The 22,636-nt window shown below is 35.8% G+C and overlaps 1 protein-coding gene across 1 annotated transcript in view; it reads right to left on the bottom strand.

Moving 5' to 3' along the window:
* The window catches only part of ADAMTS20 (ADAM metallopeptidase with thrombospondin type 1 motif 20), a 169,938-nt gene that overhangs the window by 60,477 nt on the left and 86,825 nt on the right, over nt 1-22,636 (bottom strand). The window contains exons 19-28 of the mRNA XM_029954152.1: nt 18,778-18,904; nt 17,067-17,277; nt 16,760-16,924; nt 16,117-16,281; nt 14,965-15,084; nt 14,303-14,410; nt 12,945-13,109; nt 12,564-12,854; nt 11,707-11,868; nt 10,406-10,582 (exon numbers count right to left, since the gene is read on the bottom strand). Of these exons, the coding sequence (XP_029810012.1) occupies nt 10,406-10,582; nt 11,707-11,868; nt 12,564-12,854; nt 12,945-13,109; nt 14,303-14,410; nt 14,965-15,084; nt 16,117-16,281; nt 16,760-16,924; nt 17,067-17,277; nt 18,778-18,904 (1,691 nt within the window). The remainder of the gene's footprint in view (nt 1-10,405; nt 10,583-11,706; nt 11,869-12,563; nt 12,855-12,944; nt 13,110-14,302; nt 14,411-14,964; nt 15,085-16,116; nt 16,282-16,759; nt 16,925-17,066; nt 17,278-18,777; nt 18,905-22,636) is intronic.

The raw sequence follows: 22,636 nt of genomic DNA, 5'->3' as shown, positions 1-22,636 counted from the left end.
GAATATACCACAATTTATCCACTCACCAACTAAAAGAACTTTTTATTGCTTCCAATTTTTGGTAATTGTATATAAAGTTACTATAAACAGAAAAAGCATGCTTGCTTAGTCTTTACTAGCTGTAAGATGTAATATCTAATCTCCAGATCCATTCCTATCATTCTTCACTGCAGCAAGGGCTTTGTAAATATCAGTGACACACAGTAACTGCCATATACATATCTACTGAATGAATAAATGAAAGAGAAATTCACAAAGATTATACATGGATAAGTCTGATAATATCAAGTGTTGACAAGGATGTAGAATAACTGGAATTCTCATTCAACCATCCTCAGAAAACTGGTATTTACTAAACCCAAACCTGTGCACACACCACTCTAAGATTCAACTCCTGTCTACATATCCAACAGATCAGCATACATATGTTGGTTAAAACCATAGGCGAGAAATGTTCTTAACAGCATTATTTGTAAATCTCATTTAAAAATAAATGACTTTATTTGTCTCATTAAAGTCTCAAATGCTTGTCGGCTAACCATATAAGTCATATTTATTCATATTATACAATTGTATATTCACCCTAGATTGCAATGACAAACCAATTACAACATGAATCTCATAATTTTGATTCAATTGATCTAAGTTCTATTCATATAAATGTCAAAGGCAGGCAAATATCTATGATATTTGATGTCTGAATAGGGGGTCACTTTTTGGGGGCAGAAAGTGAATACAATGAGGTACATGGGGGAATTTCTAGGGAGCTGATATTTTTGGTTAGGATGCTGTTCACTTTGGAAAATTTATAGAATTGTATCTTTGATTTAAAGTTTTGTTGGATAGGGGCACCTAGGTGGTCAATCAGTTAAGTGTCTGACTTCAGCTCAGGTCATGATCTTGCAGTCCCTGAGTTTGAGCCTCATATCAGGCTCTGTGCTGACAGTTCAGAGCCTGAAACCTACTTTGGATTCTGTGTCTCCCACTCTCTGCCTCTCCCCTGCTCACGATCTCAAAAATAAACATTAAAAAAATTAAAATTTTGCTGAATATCACATTTCCATAAAAAAGGAAAACCAAACTCTGGTCCAAATTGATTTCTCTTACATCTAGAATATAACTTATACTAGAGAATACCTTGCTTTAGATTCGTCAATGTATTGTTAGCCTTATATGGTATTGGGGTTTTTAGCTCTTGAAGAAAAAAAATTATTGGATAAGTGATAATAAGCAAAATACATAAAGCCTTTAGGTAATGGGCCTGAGTGACAACAACCTTACTGTTCCATTTAGCACTAAAAAACATCCTCTTTGGATAGTCACTGTTTTTATGCCAAGAAAATAAAATCTTGTTTCTTGACATGTGAACTTGCCATAGTTCACTTACTGAAATCAAAGTGGTCTTGATCCAAACCTAGACATTCTACTACCACAATGGTACTCCAAGCCACAAGATCTAGGATAAACTTAATATGTAAATTGCAGCAAGCTTGAGATTAATGACTGTTCTCCAAACTCTTCTGGTAAATGAAAGCTTACATTTCTCCTGGTGAAGCCAAGAATATATTCCCTAACAGAAGACTAAAATAAAACCAGCTTATGCCCCATCAAATACACCATCAAGCTGCAGTCTGTAATCCTGGTACTCTCAAAGTCACTTCTTGACTCATTGTCCAAACCTAATTGAGTTTTCTCAACTTAATTCTCTTGACAAAGTTCTTGACAGCCTGTTCTCTTGTATATCTTTCTCTTCCAACCTCCTAATGCCGTCTCACCTTTTGACCAAAATTAGTCCCATCAATACCTCTACTGGCTGCTTCTCAACTTGATTGCTGTAACTGTAAATATGTAAATAACTGAATGGTCCCTAAATCATCACCCTCAACTTTAAGAAGATCCTCCTCTTGGACTTCCCATCTCCAGCCTGTCATATTTTCAATGTGCTTATATTTTATAAGGATTGTCTAATAATCTTCCTAAAATACAACTTTCACACCCACCCCCCAAAATTCAATAGTTTAATATATTTACAGAATTTAAAAAATCTCTTAAGCATGATCCCTATTGATCCTCCATGATAGGATCTCAAGTCATAAATGCCATTTAGTTAACAGTGTAATATTAGTTTCATGTACAATTCAGTGATTCAGCACTTGCATACAACACCCAGTGCTCACCACAAGTTCACTCTTTAATCTCCATCACCTATTTAACCCATCTCCCCACCCATCTCCCCTCTGGTAACCCATCAGTTTGTTCTCGGTAAAGAGTCTGTTTCTTGGTTTGCCTCTTTTCCCCCTTCCCCATGTTTGTTTTGTTTCTTAAATTCCACATAAAAGTGAAATCACATGGTATTTGTCTTTGTCCCAGTCATATTTCCACCCTTGATCTCTGAAATGACCACTGTTTCTGGTATCTGGCATTCCTAAGGAATAGTCTCCTACCTAACTCAAGTTCTACCCATCAAGACCAATGCCTTGTCTTCCATAAATTCTTTCATGTTCCTGCAACTGAAAGCATACTTCCAGACTTTCCATAGCCTCTATTTCTGCCTTCTCATTTGGGTGTATATTTTCACCTGAACTATGAGTCCTTCAAGAAGATATTATCTTTGATTTTCTACAATTCCTAACCCAGTGACTGATAAAGATAGGCTCTTAATGATCTTGAACAAATGGAGAATATTTTTGAGCAGTTTAGTGCCCACCATTCCCTTCATAGTTACTTCCACAGTCTGAGTTTCCCTGGGCCAAAACTGCAAAATAAAAGCTAGGAAAATAAAAATTCAGAACAGTCTTAGAGGATTACTTTAGAACTGGTAACGACTGGTAGAAAAACTTATATGGTCTACCAGAAACTTTGCAGTATTTCATTTCTCACAAATATTTGTATTTCATGATGTAGGAGACTTAGTACAAAGGTCCCATTAGAATGTGATGTGATAAAGTACCTTCTTAAACACATCATACTAAATTTAGGATGGAAGCAAATTGGTACAGGGGTTTAAGAACAATCTTGGGGATGGGGGAAGGAGTACAACCAGGAAGCAGACAGGTTTTATGGAAATAAGGGAATTCCAATCTCAGCTGTAATTTGGGAGGTTTTAGGGAGGTTACTAAACTTTAAACACTCAGATTTCTATAAGGCATGAAGTCATTCAGAAGTCTGAGGTGGCAAGGTGATTCAATAGTGTAACAACAAATTTTCTTAAAATAGTTTGTTTATATTCGTGTTTGCCAACCTGACATCACCTACTTTAGGTATCCTGACAGATCACTCTGCCATTCCACTCTGCGCACCAACCACAGTTCATACATGCCCACTTAGGAAGATAAGTGGATTCTAAGTATAGACCCAATACTCAGACATGACAAACCTTTGTTTTAGGCCCACAGAGTTTTGCTGGTTATGTTCAAATTAGTAATTTATCTTTATAACCTCCTTTGATAATCTATTACAAAAAAGCTTGTTCCAAATTTTTCTATAATGTATAATAACTACTCTAAAAATAGACCCATATTTTCTCCTTTAAAGTAGACACTTAAAAATGGATGAAAAAGCAATGGTTTTTGGAAATTTCTTCTTAGTACATTTTTAAACATTTGGAAGTGTTTCTAGTATTATGTGATTTGTCACCATCAAGGTCAATTATCAAAATTTTCAAATGTACATTTTTAAAGTTTTCAAAGTTTTCTAATCTGTTTAAATGGCTTCCAAATATTTCAAAGTTTGAGTTTTAATGCTATTTGTTAAAACAAAACATATAAAGTTATAAAACTCAACACAATAATCCAATTAAAAATGGGGAGAGCACCTGAATAGATATTTGTCCAAGGATTACACACACAGATGACCAACAGGCACATGAAAAGACGTTCAATATCACTTATCATGGAAATGCAAATCAAAACCACAATGAGATGTCACCTTATGCTTATAAAAATGGCTCATATCAAAAAGACAAGAAATAAGTGTTGGCTCAGATGTGGAGAAAAAGGAACCTCCGAACTGAAGCAGCCACTGTAGAAAACAGTATAGATGGTCCTTGAAAAATTAAAAATAGGCCCACCAGAAGTTCTGGTTTTTCCACTGATATTTATTCCCTCCAAAATGAAAATATTAAAGCGATATGCACTCCTACGTTTATTTCAACATTATCTACAACAACCAACATATAGAAACAACCTAAGTGTCCACTGATAGAAGATTGGATAAAGATTAGGCATATACACACAATGTAATATTACTAAGCCATAAAAAGAATAAGATCTCCCCATTTGTGACAACATGAAGGGATCTAGAAGGTATCATGCTAAGTGAAGGAAGTCAAAGACAAATGTTATGATACCTTTATATGTGAAATCTTTAAAGCAAAATAAGCAGAAACAAATACAGAGGTAAAATGGGTGAAAGGAAATAGTGGGTACAGGCTTCCAATTACAGAATGAGTAAGTCACGGGGATGAATGGTACAGACAGTGAATACAGTCAACAGTATTACAATAGCACTGTATGGTGACAGATGGCAGCCACACCTGTGAGCACAGCACAGCATGCAGATCTGTAGAATCATGATAGTGTACTCCTGAACCAATATCATGTCAACTACACTGCAATAAAGCAAAATTACAAACTAGAAAAAATGTATAATTCATTCTAGTACTTTTCAAGAACTGAGGGACATTATAGAAAATGGAAATTTGTTACGCAAGATTTTTACACTTAAATTACACTTAAAAATTAGTTACACTTATTAATTACACTTAAAAATCAGTAATATACAACAGGAACACCCAGTGAGAAACTTTTCTACATGTAAGGAGGTATTTCTGTGAAGTAATTTTTTTCAGCTATGGAAGCTCCTGAAATCACGTATTGGGATAAACCAGAGATTTGAACTTCTGTAACAATGTTGAATAAGGATTTTCAAGACTAATGAAACACCATCCTACTTTTTTGAGAGAAACAAAGACAGCACGAGCTGGGGAGGGCCAGGGAGAGAGAGGGAAACAGAATCCCAAGAAGGCTCCGCTGCAAGAGCAGAGCCCAACAAAGGGCTGTAACCCATAAAACTGCAAGATCATGAGCTGAAACCAAGCATCAGATGCTTAACTGAGTCACACAGGAGACCCTTAAAATTTTTTTTTAATTCCAGTCCTATTAACAAGTGTTATATTCATTTAGGGGTACAATAGAGTAATTCAACAAGTCCACACCTCACCCAGTACTCCTCACAAGTGCAGTCCTTAATCCCCACCATCCTACTACTTTTTAAAAATGAGATTACTCTAACAGTTCAGTAAGAAATTATTCATAATAAATACCTATTCTAATTTGTAAGTTTTATAAATCATATTTATAGATTATAATGTATTTGAGAAATGTTATCTATCATCAAAATAGTAGAAAATGGTCTAGAAAATGTCAGAGACTCTTTACAATATGTCAAAATTTTTGTTGTTCCTGTAATTATATAAGAACTAAAACGGTTTTCACAAATTACTGAAAGTTGACAAAGAATTTGGGTATCTAAATGCACTAACAATGTCTATACATCCTACTTAAACAGGATCATAGAGTACAGAGATATTGTAGAATACTAAGAATATGTTCTTATAAAACATCTAAAAATCTATTTGCAGAGATTCTTAAACATTCGAAGCATTGTCTGGGAATATGGAATTATAAAAACATGTCCATTTTAATATAGATGTGTAAAGAAAAACTATCACCATTTCATGGTTTTTAGAGTTAACATTCTAACTTCAGTATAAAACAAGTCTCTTTTATGATCTCATCAGTATATATCTACTTAAATATTTTCTAGATCTCACATTTCAAATCTACAAGGCCCATTTGTGTCTCCAAAATTATTTTCATACCAGCCTATATCTTGGTCCCTGTTCTTTCCTTTGGTAAGGCATGAAATCCACCTATACAAAGGGGGAAGATACCAAATAATGCAAAAACAATTCTCACATAGGGACTTAGGATACTATGTGTCTCTTGCCAGGTTATAATGAAATATATCCTAGTAGTTTAGGCTTTCTAGAAAAAACTGGCAAAATTATTATGTTCAAGTACAATCCTTATTATTAATTCTTAGATAATTACAACCTATTAATATCCCATTATTAGGAGTCCTCAATAGTATAAATCACATAGTTACTGAAATGAAAGAGGAATCCAATTCTGCCTTCTGACCATCTATTTTTGAAGTACATTCATTACTATTTACTTCTTGTACATAGGAATTGTGCCTGATTTATCTAGTGCACAAAGGCTTAAGCTATGGGGGATGTTGATAATCTTGGTGAGAGTCAATGAACGTACGGTAGAAAGATACAGTTACAAATGGAAACATTAGTTTAATACTTCCTGATAAAGTATGTTGAACTATAATGTGGAACAAAATAGATTTCCAGCTTTATACTGTGGCTATGTATGTACATCTTTTCCAAATTTAAGAAAATAACTTACTATAGTTTTACTGTATTCTCCACTCCACAAAGAATTAACAGTTCTTTGAACCATTTCCCCACACATTACCTTTCCCCTGGGCATTGCTGGCATTAGTGGGCAGTAACAAGAAGTTTCTTCCTGAGTGCATTGCATCCAGAATGATAGTTACAGGGGAAGAAGCCTCCCACTCCCTGCCCTCAGGCCCTCGCCTTACTTGTTACAGAAAACGGAAGTTGACACAGTGTAGATTTACTAGGTGTATGCTGCTACCTCAGACTCATTGCTAGAAGAGCTGCTTTTTGTTGCATTCCGCTGTATCATATCAGAGATTACAGATACAAGCCTCTACACAATTTTAAAAACACTTTGGGGGAAGGTCCTAGAATCTAGGAAGATTCAAATATCAAGCTTCCATTCTTTCAAATGAATTGCCTCATTTTTGGAGGAAAAAAACAATCCTTAACAGAAAAAATATGTTCTTTAGTTCTCTTGGATCAACATTAACCCCAGAACACAATGGGATACATATTTTCTTACCAAACAAGATTTCATTCTATGTAGAGAATAAAAGAATTCTAGGAAAATGAACCCATCAAGTGAGATGAAATGAGAAATTATAAACTTAAAGAGCATTTGCTAGAATGGTTTGATTACATATGTAACATAATATGAAACAGAAGAGAGAAACTTACCTTCTAAAGGACAATCTTGGTCATGAGCACATCTATTTTTAACTTACTAAATAAGATGATATAAATTTTTATTGTTTATGATACATAATAATATAAAAATTTCTAGTATTTAAAATCGATAGCTAAATAGATCTTATGTTTTTAAAATACCTATGTTAGTTTCTAACATTTAAAATATAACAATAGCTTAAATACTCAAATTATGAACACCATAAACTATTCAACAATTAAATGTTTAATAAGAAATTAATAATTGTTAATTTAAGAAAAACAGCACCAAGAGGAAAAAAGGGTTTCATTACAATATAGGATCTGTTCAGAGACATAAAACATTTTAGGTATTGATCCAAGTAGTAAGAATACAACATACATACAAATTATGCAAAGCACAAAGCCACAACACATGTCATTAATAAACAAGGGTTAAAATAGAATCATTTCACATGGACTAATCACAAAAATAGTCATTAAAGGAACAGACGTGTTAAGATTTATTTCTTTAATCATGCTTATAAATTACAAGATTTTCCACAACACAGAGCAAATTTAAATGTATATTTACAACTTCTTCCTAGTCACATTTAAATGATTTAACACTTTATAATTTGCTTTAAAATGAAATGTTTGAGATTTCATGTCATTCATCTATGTATATGTATACATATATACACACATTTGTAATTTTCTAACCTAGTGTATATGAGCTGCTGAAATTAAAGTTACCCTTGAAAGAATATTAACTTGATACGTTAATAAGAGGTATTCTGAAGTTTGGTTAATATGTTGCAACGCAAAGAGGTAAAAGGTTATATCTAGTTCTAACAACAACAACAACAACCACCAATTTCAGATCCCTTAACCTCTTTTAATATAAAAGGCTAATTTAAGGAATAAAATTCTTCATATAATAAAGGTCCAGGCACTTTAATATGTGTGTATTTTATACCTATAAAAAGTGAATAAATAAGTTTGTAAAAACTCTGACATAAACAATTTTGATTTTTAAAATTTCATCTTCAATTTCTGAAAAAAATGACACTACAGTTCCTCACTAGTGCAGAGTCTGAATTATTCAAGCAGCTCCTTTTAGAATAGACATGCAGTAATGAAGAATTGTGTACTTCTGTGTTACTTTTTTTTATAACTGTGGTGATTTTCTTGGCTAGTGGTTTATGTGAGGCTGAAAAAGTTGCCTATGCACACAACTTTACTGAACATTCAGGACCTTCCCTTACAATATAATTTATATACAAGAACAGCATGACCAAATATATTGGAATATAGTATTAATACCTTCCCACAGAATATATCAACATTGTGTGACACTGTACACCTTAGACTTACACAATGTTCTATGCCAGTTATCTCTCTCAAAGCTGGAAAGAAATTGTGTACACACCACAATGAATATGTAGAGAAGGCTGACAAATCTTGTAGGAGGTTTTAAAATACTGAAGAATGAAAAACATCGAAAACTCACCCCAAATGAGTATTTTTAATTCTAATTGTCTATAACTAAGTATTTTATGCCAAATTTAAGAAGCATTATAATGTTTATTAAATAGAACAGGGGTCAGCAAACTTTTCTCAAATGGGCCAAATAGGCAGTATTTCAGGCTTTAAGAGTTAGTCTCTTTTGCAATAATTGTAGTACCAAAAGCAGTCATGGATAATCCTTAAAAAAAAATGTGGGTGACTGTGTTCCTATAAAACTAACTTCTAAAAATAGCAATAGGCCAGATTTGATTTATGGTCCATAGTCTCTGACCCTTGAAACAAAAGTTATCACTGAAACCCTTAATTTTAGGTACATCAGAAACAAATGCCATTACAATTTAATCCTTTAAGTGGTTAGGAGTCTGTTTTCCTAATTGGGACAAAACTCCAAGAAAGCAACCCATAGCCTTATTAACAACTAGGCGTGTAAATTAAAGCCAAAAAAATGAAAGACAATGTAACAGATCTGGTAAAGAGAAGATAAATTTCCACTCAGCTGACAAAAAATGATATCTTTTTAAAGTGAGTTCCTACATTTAGTTCCTAAATCTCTCCAAGTAGGCTATAAACTCCATAGGAGTAAGCAATCAGTCTTTATTATCTGTTACATGGTGCCTAGATTATAGATGGTCAGTAATTTATTAAGCAAACATGTGAATGCCTCATATAGCAAAACAGGTTTATGTTAGTTCCAACAAAGTGATGCAGCAGTTTAATAAACTTTCCTGTTGTTTTCTATCAGTCACACTGACTATAGAGATGCATTTCAGCCTGAAGCCGAACTTGATTTACTCTTCAAATAGCAGGATCAGAACTTATGTTTAGATCACATGGTAAAGCTTTGACTTGGAAAAAGCAAACCAAGTGCAGACATCAGGGTTGGATCATACAGCCAGAGTTATAATTATTTTCCAAGTAAAGAACACTGTAGAGCTTTATGGAGACAGACTCACATCAGTTTTTCACTTGGAAAAGTGGACTTGCTTGTTCACGATTTAAAATATCAAAAGTGACCAAAATGCTCATTTTAGCATATTTATATATTAATTATTCTTCAAAGCTTGGCTATTTGAAATATACTTAAATAAACCAGTCATGAATAATACTTATGAATTTTGTTTATGGCTCCAGAAAAATAAATTAAAACATCCCCAAAACATAGTAACTCCACACAGTGGAAGAAAGATTCATATAAATTACTATACAAATATTTTTCTGTGCTGTATGTAACTTTTAACAACTCATTTTAAATTTCTTTTAGTATTTTCACATTTCCAGACAAAGTACTAAGTTTAACAATGATTTTTAAAGAATGATATTTGCTTTTGGATCAGTTACTAGACATTGACAGACAAAAGCACATCCAGTTATACACTTAAACAAGACACAGCCTTAATTTGCCATTGTAACAAGCACAATGTTATTATTTACAAATGTATACAGCAAAACATTTATAATTAGAGGACAAGTCAAAGATGCACTGGAGGAAAATATTTCCATTAGAATAGTGCTATGGTTCAAAATTCACTTGTAAAAAAAATAAATACATATAAAACTATTATATAGATTACATTACTTGAAGTTGAATGGATTCTTCTTCCAAACTATCAATTTAAGTAACATAAGCCAAGATGGCCAGTGATCTCCTTAAAATAAAAGATATGGTGTGCACCACAATTTATAAACAAGAAATTAAAGTAAAAGGGTCACAGTAAAACAAAACAAAACGGACAAAAAATAAGAATACTATCGTACCGAATTCCATGGTCCCCGATGCCATGATACATCACCAGGGCAAGCATGCACATGACATTGCACCACACTAGGTGGCTTGTTTAAAATTTCACAGTTTTGCTCTTGTGACATTTGGCCATTGGGAAACTGACATATTACGAATCTTGATTTTATTCCTCCTCCACATGTTTGCGTACACTAAAAATAAGAAAAGTCAAAACTATGTGGCTTTAAAGAGTATTACATTGCTTAATTCAATGTTTAATGCATAAGTCATAATGCTAGAGTTTTCTTCCTGGGTAAAAAAGTTTTAGTTCTATAATTAGAAACTAGACAAAATTTTGAGAATTATACCATGTTTCAATAAGATATCAAGGGTCTATAAGAGAGACAAGTCAAGAAAAACTGATTTACTTAATTATTAAATAATTTATGATATTTATCCATAGATTACTGGGTAGTCATGAAAGCTAATAGGAAAGATCTAAATTTATAAAAAGGGAAAGATGTTCAGTATGTGTTACATGAAAACAGCAGGTGGCAAAGCAGCCCATGCAATATGAATCTATCTGTGGAACCCACATAAGAAGAAAAGTCTGGAAGGAAATGCATCAAAAGTTAAAAGGTCTTGTCTTCATAATTTTTCATATCGGTTGAACTTTTACAATGAGCATGCCTAAACTCATGAATAAAAATATTATTTTCAATTTGGAAATTGTAAAAACTTTTTAAAATGAACTTGACGCTGTTAGCACCTGTTCAGAAGTGTGTCTTAAATCAATGATTTATGAACACTGAGAAAATATATACTGAAAACCATTAAAAATATTTGACTAGGTGGTTTATTTTGGTCATCTAAAACCAATATAAATCTTATTCTTTTTCAGGCACAGTATAGGTATCATAATTAGGAATTAGTATTCATTAAAACTGCTTTAAAAATTATCTTCCTATCTCTAGTGCCCAGAAGAATGCCAGCACATGAAGTGCTTGATAACTGGCCACTCTCTGCTCAGAAAATTCACTAAATGAATGGCTCAGGAATAAGACAACAATCATACACTAGTTTTAGAAAGGTATTAGTAGTTCCAGACATATTGGCTAGCATAGGAGATTCTGTTTAAAAAAAATCTGGACTATCTCCTATTGCAAATGAGTGATTTATACGATGACCGTCCATTAGAAGAACATGATTTTACTAAAAATAAATTGTTCTGTAGAGTATAGTGAAGTTAGATCATCCAACAGTAACAGTGTGAAGTACTCAACTTTCAGTCTTCAGAGAGGTCCTCATCTCTACAAAGTTAGAAAATAGGACTTACTTCTCCCCAGCTTCCGTAGTTCCACCGGGGACAAGGTCCTGAATCGCAGTGCTTGGACTCAGGGGGCCTGGAGGCCGCGTCGCAGAAACCAGCACTCTGTCCATTTTCATCCTGGCAGACGACAACTCTGCGCTGCATGCCTCCCGCACAGCTGCTGGAGCACTGCCAGGAAGGACACACGCCCGAGGCCCCGTCATAAAGTTAAACGGCGAGAAGGAAATCGGGATTCTGACCCTCCATGCTACACTCCCCTCAATGAAACAATCTCAGTCAAGAAAATCGGCCAAAAACATGAGCGTATTCGAATTTGTCGATAAAAAAGATATAATAGTAAAGCTGTCAATAGCACATGCATCCTAGCCCTGGGTGTTAAGTAAAAGGGAACTAAAGTTTCAAGATGTCACTAGGAAGGAATTAAAACGATTAAGTCTCTCAACTTTCATATTGGTGTTTTGTGTCTAACTCTTATGTACAGTATGAGCCATAATTGTACCTTTCGTCATTTCATGATTTTATACCAGCTTACTGTCCTAGTCACAAAATTTCTCAGTCTGATTTTTCTTCATACAGTCTTACCTTTTAGAAGATTCTTTTGTTTTTATTAGTCCATTTTATAATGGGCTCTAACCAGATTGTTTTTACGTGCATTCCTCTGTAATCATAATATCAGATTAGTGTACAATTCATTTAGAACTCTGGGGATGTGTAATTTACATCAAAAATCGCTTACTACTTTTAAGATTTCAACTATTGATCTTCAGATAAATTTAGCATTAAAAGCATTTGAGGTCATTACATACCAATCTGTTAAAAGGCTGTAACAAAATTATAGAATATAACTCAATAAAGATGCTTACTGATCCCCATGGTCCTGTTCTCCATTGGTTTCCTCTGATGGACGGATGAACCCTCTGATTTTGATTATCTTCTGGTTGGTAAGTTAATGGAAAATTCCTGCCTGGAAAATGCCTTGGCTGCTCAGAGGAACTTGGAGAGTGACTGTACGTGGGTGGGCAGGCTGCCAGGTTACATTCTTGTTCGATCAAAGGGCGAACTGCAGGGTCACAGTAATTCTCATTAATTGGCTGATGGTAGTTGATGCATAAAACTTGTCGAGTTGTTTTTCCGTGGCCACAGGAAGCTGAACACTGATCACAAATTTAGCCAACATTTATAATGTAGCAAATTGTATTATTATATTAAATATATTTAATTTTGTTTCTCCTAAAAATACTTACAGGTGACCAATTCCCAGTCTGCCATTCTCCACAAGGGTTAAAGCAGACTGAGATTTCAGCAGGTCGGGGTAAATGGGCACAATAGGATTCATCTTCGATTTCATTGTAAGCATCACGACAGCTTACATAGCGGGCTTGATTACCTTGTCCACAAGACACAGAGCACTTAAAAAACAACAGAACAAAGGGTTATGCCAACATGTTATATAGTCCTCCTCCCAGGAGGCTTTTGCTCCAATTTCTAAAACACGGAATTTCTTGGAAAAAAATATGATAAAGGATATCCCTTGATTTCACTTCTGAGTCAAACGAGTCAGAGCAATGAATTCTCCTAATCAGTTCAGATCATAAATTTCACAAACAAGATATTTGCAGTGAGAACAAGATACTTCTCAACTTCTTGGAATACTGATTGTTTGTTAAAAAAGATACAGGAAGCATTTTGTAAAACAGCTTATTTTAAACAACTTTAAAGATCTAATCGAGGGGCGCCTGGGTGGCTCAGTCGGTTAAGCGTCCGGCTTCGGCTCAGGTCAGATCTCACGGTTTGTGGGTTCGAGCCCCGCGTCGGGCTCTGTGCTGACAGCTAGCTCAGAGCCTGGAGCCTGCTTCGGATTCTGTGTCTCCCTCTCTCTCTGACCCTCCCCTGCTCCAGCTGTCTCTCTGTCTCTCAAAAATAAAATAAAAAAGAAAAAAGCATTAAAGATCTAATAGAGTCAATATGATCCCATACTTAAAAGATTCAGAGAATACGTAAAGTTTATGAATATAGCTTCTAAGTAAGATTAAAGCAAAGCTATACTCCCCAAAGACATTAAAATGTTCAGTTAAGGGGCACCTGGGTGGCTCAGTAAGTTAAGCATCTGACTTTGGCTCAAGTCATGATCTCGCGATCTACGAGTTCAAGCCCCACATCAGTCTCTGTGCTGACAGCTCAGAGCCTGGAGCCTGCTTCAGATTCTGTCTCTCCCTCTCTCCTGCTTACAGTATGCTTCTCTCTCAAAAAATAAACATTAAAAAAATTTTTTTTAAGTTTTAGAAAAACATGAAAATATTGATAGCCTAAAGGCTGTTGTAAAGCCTAATTTCATATCTGCTTCATATAAATATTATCATTCCCCTTTTGTAGATTAGAAAATAGATCCAGAAAACTTCAATTTCTTGCCCAGAGACACAGCGCTCCTAAAAGGCAGGGCAGGATTTAGCCATTCCATGACTTTGGAACCCCACGCCACTTCCACACCATCAAACTACCTGAGGATGAATGCGCAACATTAACTCGGCTAACCTGAAGGAATCATTTTGAGGTATTATGGGCTTTTAGACAAACACTGTACTTCTTAAAGGAATTCACTTACTGGGGTCCAAGAACCATGTCGCCATTGGGCTATCTTTCCTATGGGAACAGCTGGCAATGAAGTGGCCCCAATTTTAGGGATAACTGGGCAAGGTCTAACCAAACAGTCCTGTTCAAAAGAAAAATGCATCTCAAAACATCAATAAGTTAATCACTGATTTATATTAAATCTATACTTCATTTCTTCTTCCACATGTCTAATTTAATAATAGCTGAATTACAAGTTAGTTAGTCAGAAGTATAAAGTACTATCAAGGGCTCCCAGCGGATAGTATAAATTTGAATTGTAAGGTTTGGATCATCCTGCCTGATGGTTGCAAAGGAAAGGAGCATTAGACCTTCAAAAATAGCACTAAGCTGAAACATCCTTAATGATCATGGAACACTACCCTCACAAAGTACAAAACGCGTTAGCACTTCATCATATGCACAATAGATACTATCCTTATGCAGTTCAGAGGAAAATACCTATGATGATTCAGTGGCAGAGTAAAAAAAGCTACAAAACTGGCAACACCAAAAGAGATAGATTCTCCACACACAGGTGCAAACATATTTTCAAGGGGTGGAAGTAGGACAAAAATACATATGAAATAAGTTTTACACATTATTCCTCCTGTAACAAATCTTTTTGTTTACTAGCAATGAAAAGGCATCCTTTACCTGCCTATCACTTGGGCGACTAGCTCCATGGCACACTCTGTCATCTAAGACTGCATTGAGTAGCTCATTGACACACTTAACAGCACGCATCTGATACCCTCGTCCACATGTGGCTGTGCACTGAAAGAACAGAAGCACATATCAAATACCATTGTTCAAAGGCTGTATATGTTTTATTAATACAGTTAATATACTTTCAGATCTTGTTATTAGCCCTTTACACCAGATTCCACACAAAATCAGCAAATGTAATCCATACATATCCTTCCACTTAATATAGATAAAATATTGAAGCTAAAATGGACAACTGTTGTATGTTTAAAAAGTTACATACAGGCACCTGGATGGCTTAATTGGTTAAACATTCAACGCCTGATTTCAGCTCAGGTCAGAAGTTTGAGCCCACATTGGGCTCTGCACTGTGGATTCTCTCCCCCTTCCTCTCTCCCTTTTCCTCCCCCACTTGTGCTCTCTCTCAAAATAAATAAACTTAAAAAAATCTTAAGTTATGTAAAGCAGTGCCTCGGGGGCTTCCTCAGTTAAGCATCCAACTCCTGATTTTGGCTCAGGTCAGAATCTCATGGTCGTGAGGTGGGATGCTCTCAAATAAATAATCTTTAAAAAAATATAATTTAGGAGAACTATATACTTTTCACGATCTACCTGGTGTATGTATGTCTTTTAATATGCTAAATTAACTTCAAAGAGATAATGAAAGAAGAACATGGTTTCCCATCCACAGTGTCAACCTGCATGGGTTAGCGGGCTACCCATCTTCACCCAGCCTGACTGCTGCTCATGCAAACTCCTAGCTGCCGGTTTGGCAAAACTTAACAATACCTAACACTATCTAAATGCAGTGAAGATAATTTAAGACACAGAACATGAAAATATTCAGAGTTTAAACAAAGCTGAAGAATAAATTTGCAGCATTTTGGTGAATAAGTGAATTCAAAAGCAAAGCTGAACTATTTACCACAGCAAAATTAGCACTAGAAAAAATTGTGTAGATAAGCGTTCACATTTTAAGGGTGTTTTTCCTTGAAGCCAACCCTAATTGAGCTGCATCCATTCAAAGAATGAAGGCATCACAATTTTTGTGCTACTCCATAAAGATGAATGAAACCAGGAAAATCCTTCTCATATACTCACAGAACCCCACGGTCCGACTTGCCAGGAAGCACACACATGAAGCTCACACACTCTCAGAGACTCAGGTTTGGTTCTTGGATTGCAGAGACCATCACTCAAGTGGTCCTCATTCAACTGGCACCACACCTGACGCTGTTTTGTTCCTTTCCCACATGTAACAGGACACTGAAAAAACACAGCTGATCATTGTTTTCAATATTAGTCAACACAAATACCAAAAAAAATGACAATTATCAATTCACACATTGATGTGCACTTGAAAGACCATTCCTAAGGAGTTTCCCCTCACTGCTCCAGAGATAGACAGCAGGGAACAGCCCTCCCCCCACCCCAGACTTGCCCAAATCCCACTGCAGCATCCATTTGTCCTAGAAACAAAGGTACTCAACTAAACCTTAGGTTATGTAAATATCTCAGGCTACAGTGGACATTGGGACTTTCTTATGAGAATGGTTAGAGATTTAACACCGATCAATGTTACTGTTAGCCAGAGAGTACAAATAAGAACCATTTGTTTATTAGTGCCCTGATAATACATTTACAAAGCGAGAACAAATTACTTTTGGCTTCTTTAAAGCCTTCGATCACAAAGCTTTCCTATACAATATTATAACAGTTCTTAGGCTCATCTTTTTAATGTTACCTCACTCCACTCACTAGTAGCCCAACTGGGGCAGGAAAATTCGTTGCAATTCTCTGTCGTCACACGGGGAAGCTCCTGGCATTCTCTGTTAGCAAGACGGTGGCCAAAGTTATTCATACAGTAAGATTCTCGAGACCTTTCCCCTCCTCCACAACTCCTAGAACACTGATTTAAATGACAAAAACAAGAACAAAAACAGTGGTGACAAATGGGAAAACATGAAGATTTTAACAAAAATACACTTTAACAAATATTTAATAAGAAATAAAAGAGGCAACTTTACTTAAGCAATACGGGTTATTTGTACCTGGGACCACTCTGAATAATGCCATCTTGTTAAGACACAGTCACCATGGCAGGGTTCTCGTGTGGGAGGTTTAAGTTGGTCACCACAGTAGTGGTCATCTACTGGAACAGTCTGTCCTTTATGAATGGAATACTTCATGCAGTGGACATCTAAGGACCTATATCCTTGCCCACATTGGGATGAGCATTCACTTTTGCCAATGATGTGCCACCTAGAAAGAAGGAGGTTATTACACTTAGGGAATGCCAATTAATGCAATTTTAAAAATGGATTCAGAGAGACTCCTGCATACAATTCAATTTTTAAAATTCTGCTAGAATTGATGAACAAGTCACCTGAAGATACTGGATGTATCATTAATTTAGATGAAAAATTCTGAGATCAACCCAAACTTCGAATTTTATAGATGAGAAAATGAGGCCTAGGGATGTGTGTTCACATGGCAGAAACGCTGGACTTCTTGTTAAAAATCATTTTCCCCATAAATAAAATCTCTCTCTCCAAATTTATAAAAATGGAGGTGGTCTGGCTAAAGCTGGAGATAGGGAGCCAGCACTGTATCTGGCAACATCATGCTGGCATTTCGAGGTGGTTTTGGAGGTAGGTCCAAGAAACCCCAAGCTTTCCCAAAAAACCTTTGAAAACAACGGGTTTAGATCAAGATTACTCAATTACTTAGGGGCAGGTTTAAGACTGAATATATCTGACTCATCCTCAGGTAGAATCTCACTATGCAACCACTCAAAGTGATCAGGGAATATCTGAAAATCTGACCAGATCAATAAGACAAGGCCTTTAAAAGTTGGAAAACTAGATTTTTGTAAAGCATGTCACATTTCTCATTCTTATACTCTATTTTTAGACATGTCTGCAGAGAAAACATTTTTTTCTGTCAAGTAAAAATCTGCTAGTTTTAGCCAAACTATCCCAATTATAGTCTAGCAATCTATCAGACAATGTGAGTGCATGAGTGTAACAAAGCACAGAATTCACGGAGTTCATTTCAGTTCCCAGGAGCACCGCGAGGATTTCCTGGTGCTTCATTCCCCAAGTGGATGAGATTTTTCAAGCAGTTCTTTCCCCTATGTCTTTAAAGAACATAAATATACAAAAATTACCATTTTTGATGAGCAAGAGGTTTTGGCCATCCCTCAATTTAATGGTCACTCACTAAATGGGGTTGTTCCTAGCTTTACTGTAAGACCAATACCTACCTCCCCCCAGAAAAGACAGGAAATGTAGAAGTGGAAACTCCCCCGCCCCATAATCTAGGATCATGTTTCTTAATGTTCAATGGAAAAAATACTGGTAAAATCAAGGAACCAATCTACCAATTCCTTAATCCTCAAGCTTTAAAAGTTTATTGGCTCATGAGTTCACAATCATTCTATAAAATGTATTGTTTCAGATCTTCAAACCATGGATTTTAAGACTAGAGTTTACTTATTTATTTTATAAATTTGTTTCCATTTCTTAGACAAAAGTGTGATGTAGTCATCAAATACTATGAATGAATATTCTAATCAACTGCCACGTTTCACAGTAAGTTACTGAGCCTGTAATTTTATACTAGCAGGGACAAAGAATAGGCATGAATGTACATGGCCATTCAAGCAGGCACTGTACTAGACGCTTTACATCTCAGCTCACTTACTGACTTTACCCTGTTACATTATACATACACTGATTCTATTATACATTATTCTTTTACCTTAGTTCACAGTCTGTATTGCACCTTTCAGTCACAAACAATGGAAGTGGTAAGTGGCCACATCTTTGATCAGAAACTACCATATGATCACTCTTCCGGATGCAGGCAATTTTTCTTCTATGAAGACCTTGGCCATTGTCAAAGGAAAATTAAAATAAAAGAAAAAATTCTCTTAAGTAGATGTTCTAGGATTATTTAAAAGCTTAAAGGATTCTGCTAAGGAAGCAAAAAAAAATTCCAACACAGGACATAGGATAGTCTAGTATTTTAGTCAGGAATGACTTTCTAGAGTAAGCAAGCTCAATCCTGAAAGACTGAAAAGTTTGCTTAGTAAAAAGACATGAGGAGGGCAAGCCAGGTATGGAGGAGAAAAAAATGCAGAGCTGACTGGATGGTTGGTAGTGGAGGAAAATAAGTGGTCAGGGTTGGCCCTGATGTAATGTAGTACATTGCTGTTCCCTTTTATTTACTTTTCCCAATAAGAGAATTGCAAATCTCCACTTGTTATAACTTCCTGTGGTAGAATACACTTCCCTGTTCATGGACATTGGCTTATGCCAATCAACTGCAAAAGGATATGACCTTTCAACTTCGAAGCAGAAGCTCTAAAGGCCATGGTATGCTTCTGTCCAGCTCAATTTCCCTTTTCCCTCTGTCTCTAAAACAGCCTTCCCCAGATGGGGTGATCTTTCAGCCTAGAATCATGAATGAAAAGACATGGACCATAAAAAGATCATTGGTTGTCAAGTTTGAGGGAGCACAGAGGGAGGGATTTTTAGGGCACTCCAAGTATCCTGCATGATACTGTAATAGTGGATACATGCCATAAAATCTGTCAGAACCCATAGTTGTACAACACAATTAGTGAACCCTAATGTAAACTATGGACTTCAGTGAAGTATGCATCAAGTGTAACAAATGTGCCAAATTCAAGATGGTCACAGATGAACTTCAGGGGAGGGAGGAGGTGAAAGAATTGGTCAGTTTTCTATACTTTCTGCTCAATTTTTCTATAAACCCAAAACTGCTCTAAAAAAGTAGTCTTACGTTTAAAAAAATGACATGGATGTTGATACCAAGCTGAGAAGAGTCATAGCCAATTAGCAGCTAAAACAATGTATGAGCAAGAAATAAACCTTTGTTTTTCAAAGCCACTGGATTTGCTGGTTAGGCATATGCAGTAGAACCACAGTGAAAGCAAACTAAGAAGCGATTATAATGGGCCCAAGTAGACAGAACTTTAAACTTTCTGCAGTGAGGAGACAGGAAAAGACTTTCAGCAGTCAGTATATGATCAAGTTTCTGTTTCATCAAAGTTCAACTGTATGCTTCCAGTTAGCTAAACATGAAATGCATGTTTATCTTTGCTCCTTCCTAAATGCCATCTGAAATAACCATAAGGAATTTTGAGAAGGCACAAACCTAAAAGAACAAAAAGAATAAAAAAGGAAACACAGTAGGCAAGAAAAGGAAATTTTAAATATGAAAAGTAGATGGAAAAAAACTAACAGAGCTAAGGAAGCTGAAACTTAAGCCTGTGGAGGGGACAAGTGAATAAAGAAACAAACCATTCATGCCAAAGAATCCAAGAAAATCCCAGGAATTGAAAACACTAGGTTCCTCTGAAGAGGTGAATGTGTGAGGGGTAGGCCTGAAAAAAATGGAGAACTGATTGAAAAGTATTTATGAAGAACACTTAGACCCCTACCCTTCTAGTCCAGAGTGGCACTGTCCAATAAAAACAGAATGTGAGCCATGAATGTAACTTCACATTTTCTACTAGTCACGTTAAGTAAAAAGACATAGATGAAATGAAAATTTATGTTTCATCTCAAGTATCTAAAATATCATTTTATGAATATGAAAATGACAATATATTTTACATCTTTTTCATACTGAGTTCTCAAAATCCATTGGCATTTCACATTTATACCACATTTCAATGGGCTAGCTACAGTTGGCTGGTGGCCACCATGTCAGATAGCAAAGCTCTACAGAAGGTGAACTTGAGGACACAGACATGGCTTAGGGAAGTTAGAGAAGCCCTAGTCTGTTTTCTTGAGGGGAAGTAAAAGTCTACTCACTGAATGAGGAGAACCAGGCCTACTGGACTCTTCTGTGGGAAGCCATTTCTGAACTCACTAAGTTGAGAAAACTCCTTGTGAGGTAAGGCTGGTTTGCAAGGCCTCTAGCCGGCAGATGGTGACCGATGCCCACTCTATTTTTTCTTGAGCACCAAACCCCCAAGGCACCTTGTTGACTGGTATCAGGAGTGACTTGTCCCCTTATCTTAAAATATGCTGATTGCACCTTGTGAATGAACTTATTGTAGGAATTTCTTCTTTTGTGTTTATGGGAGTAAATATTACATTTCCTGATAAACCTGTTTTACTTCCCCTCAAGAAAACAGACTATTAACTCCCTGCTCACAAAGAACTAACTTTTGCTTTTGCTATCCTAAAAACATTGTCTTGTATTTGAATGCTACAGATACCATCCTTCCCCATATGATAAGCATCTAAATCACCTACATCAATCACTATTGATAAAGAGTATACATAAGTCTTCTACCAATCTATGTTCTGGCCAAAGAAATTTGTCATCAGAAATCATTGTCTAAGGCAAATGCCACTCTGTGCTGGCCCCATACTTTTTTTCCCATAAATAAAGCTAGCTCTCCAGTCAGTTTAGAGATGCCTGCCTGGTGATCAGAAAGAAACTTGGGGCTCTCTCATTTCCTCCCCCTTTGGCCGATACTGTCCATCCTTCAGGGAGCCCTAGACCTGCTAGAGCTGCCCTGCGGCATCTTTCTTCCCATTTCCCTCCAGCACCAAGCCAACTTTTATGGTTCCCCAATCTCCCTGTTGACCATTTGAAGATAAAAAGATTCCTCTCTTGAGAGGCTCTTTAGCCCCCAAAAAGATAAACTGACAATGACTTTGGGGCTTCTCCCCCAAGGACACATGAAAGGGCCATTTTGTGATCCAAGTTATAATGAGGTCTTACTTGACTTGTCTGACCAATACAGAACTTTCAATCAATATTTTAGTCTTAAATATGAACAAACAGCAAATGATCAGTAGACATTTCAGGAAATCCACTGACACAAAAGAGACCAAAATAAAAACAGACTAAAATGAAACAGGTATGTCAGAGAGCAGAAAATTTAAAGACTATGATTAATATGGTCACTGACACAGATATTACACATTTATGAAACAAAAGCAAGAGCTTATGAGCAAAAGCATTAACAATGTAAATTCAGAAGTTAACAAATTGATCAGTCCAGGAGGTTGAATGTCCAAAATATATATATTTAAGAAAGATGGAAGAGAAAATTTAATGTGAGGAAATTCTCAGAGAAATCATGCAGTAAAATTTCTGAAGTCAAAGAATCCACTTCCAAATGTGAATGGCATCCTAACAACTTAGGAAAATAGATGAAAGAAACACCAACATCAAGGCAAATTTCATACCACTAGAATTAGACAGGAGCCACAAAACTTCCACAATGGAAAGTGTCACATAGATACACAGGAAATCAGAAAACAAGGCTTTGAAAATTCTGAAGGACAATAATCTTAGAATTTATTCAAAACTATTGATCAAATGTGAAAGTAGAATGTTATTTTCAGATATGAAAGGTCTCAAAAAAAAAAAAAACGCCAAAAAACAAAACCAAACAAAAACAAAAACAACCCCCCACCCCTAAAACAGCTATGTCTCTTTTTCAGGATTATCCTGAGGGATATATTCCACCAGGGGAAGTAAAAAAAAGAAGGATTCATGGGCTTTAGAAAACTGGAAATCTAACACAAAGTTAAAGAAAATCCCCAGAAAAATAATGAATCGGAGGTTC

This window comes from Suricata suricatta, chromosome 10 (genome assembly GCF_006229205.1).
Source record: "Suricata suricatta isolate VVHF042 chromosome 10, meerkat_22Aug2017_6uvM2_HiC, whole genome shotgun sequence".
Classification (NCBI taxonomy): Eukaryota; Metazoa; Chordata; class Mammalia; order Carnivora; family Herpestidae; genus Suricata; species Suricata suricatta.
Note: the sequence above shows the minus strand (reverse complement) of the source record. Positions and strands in the feature narration are given on the sequence as shown.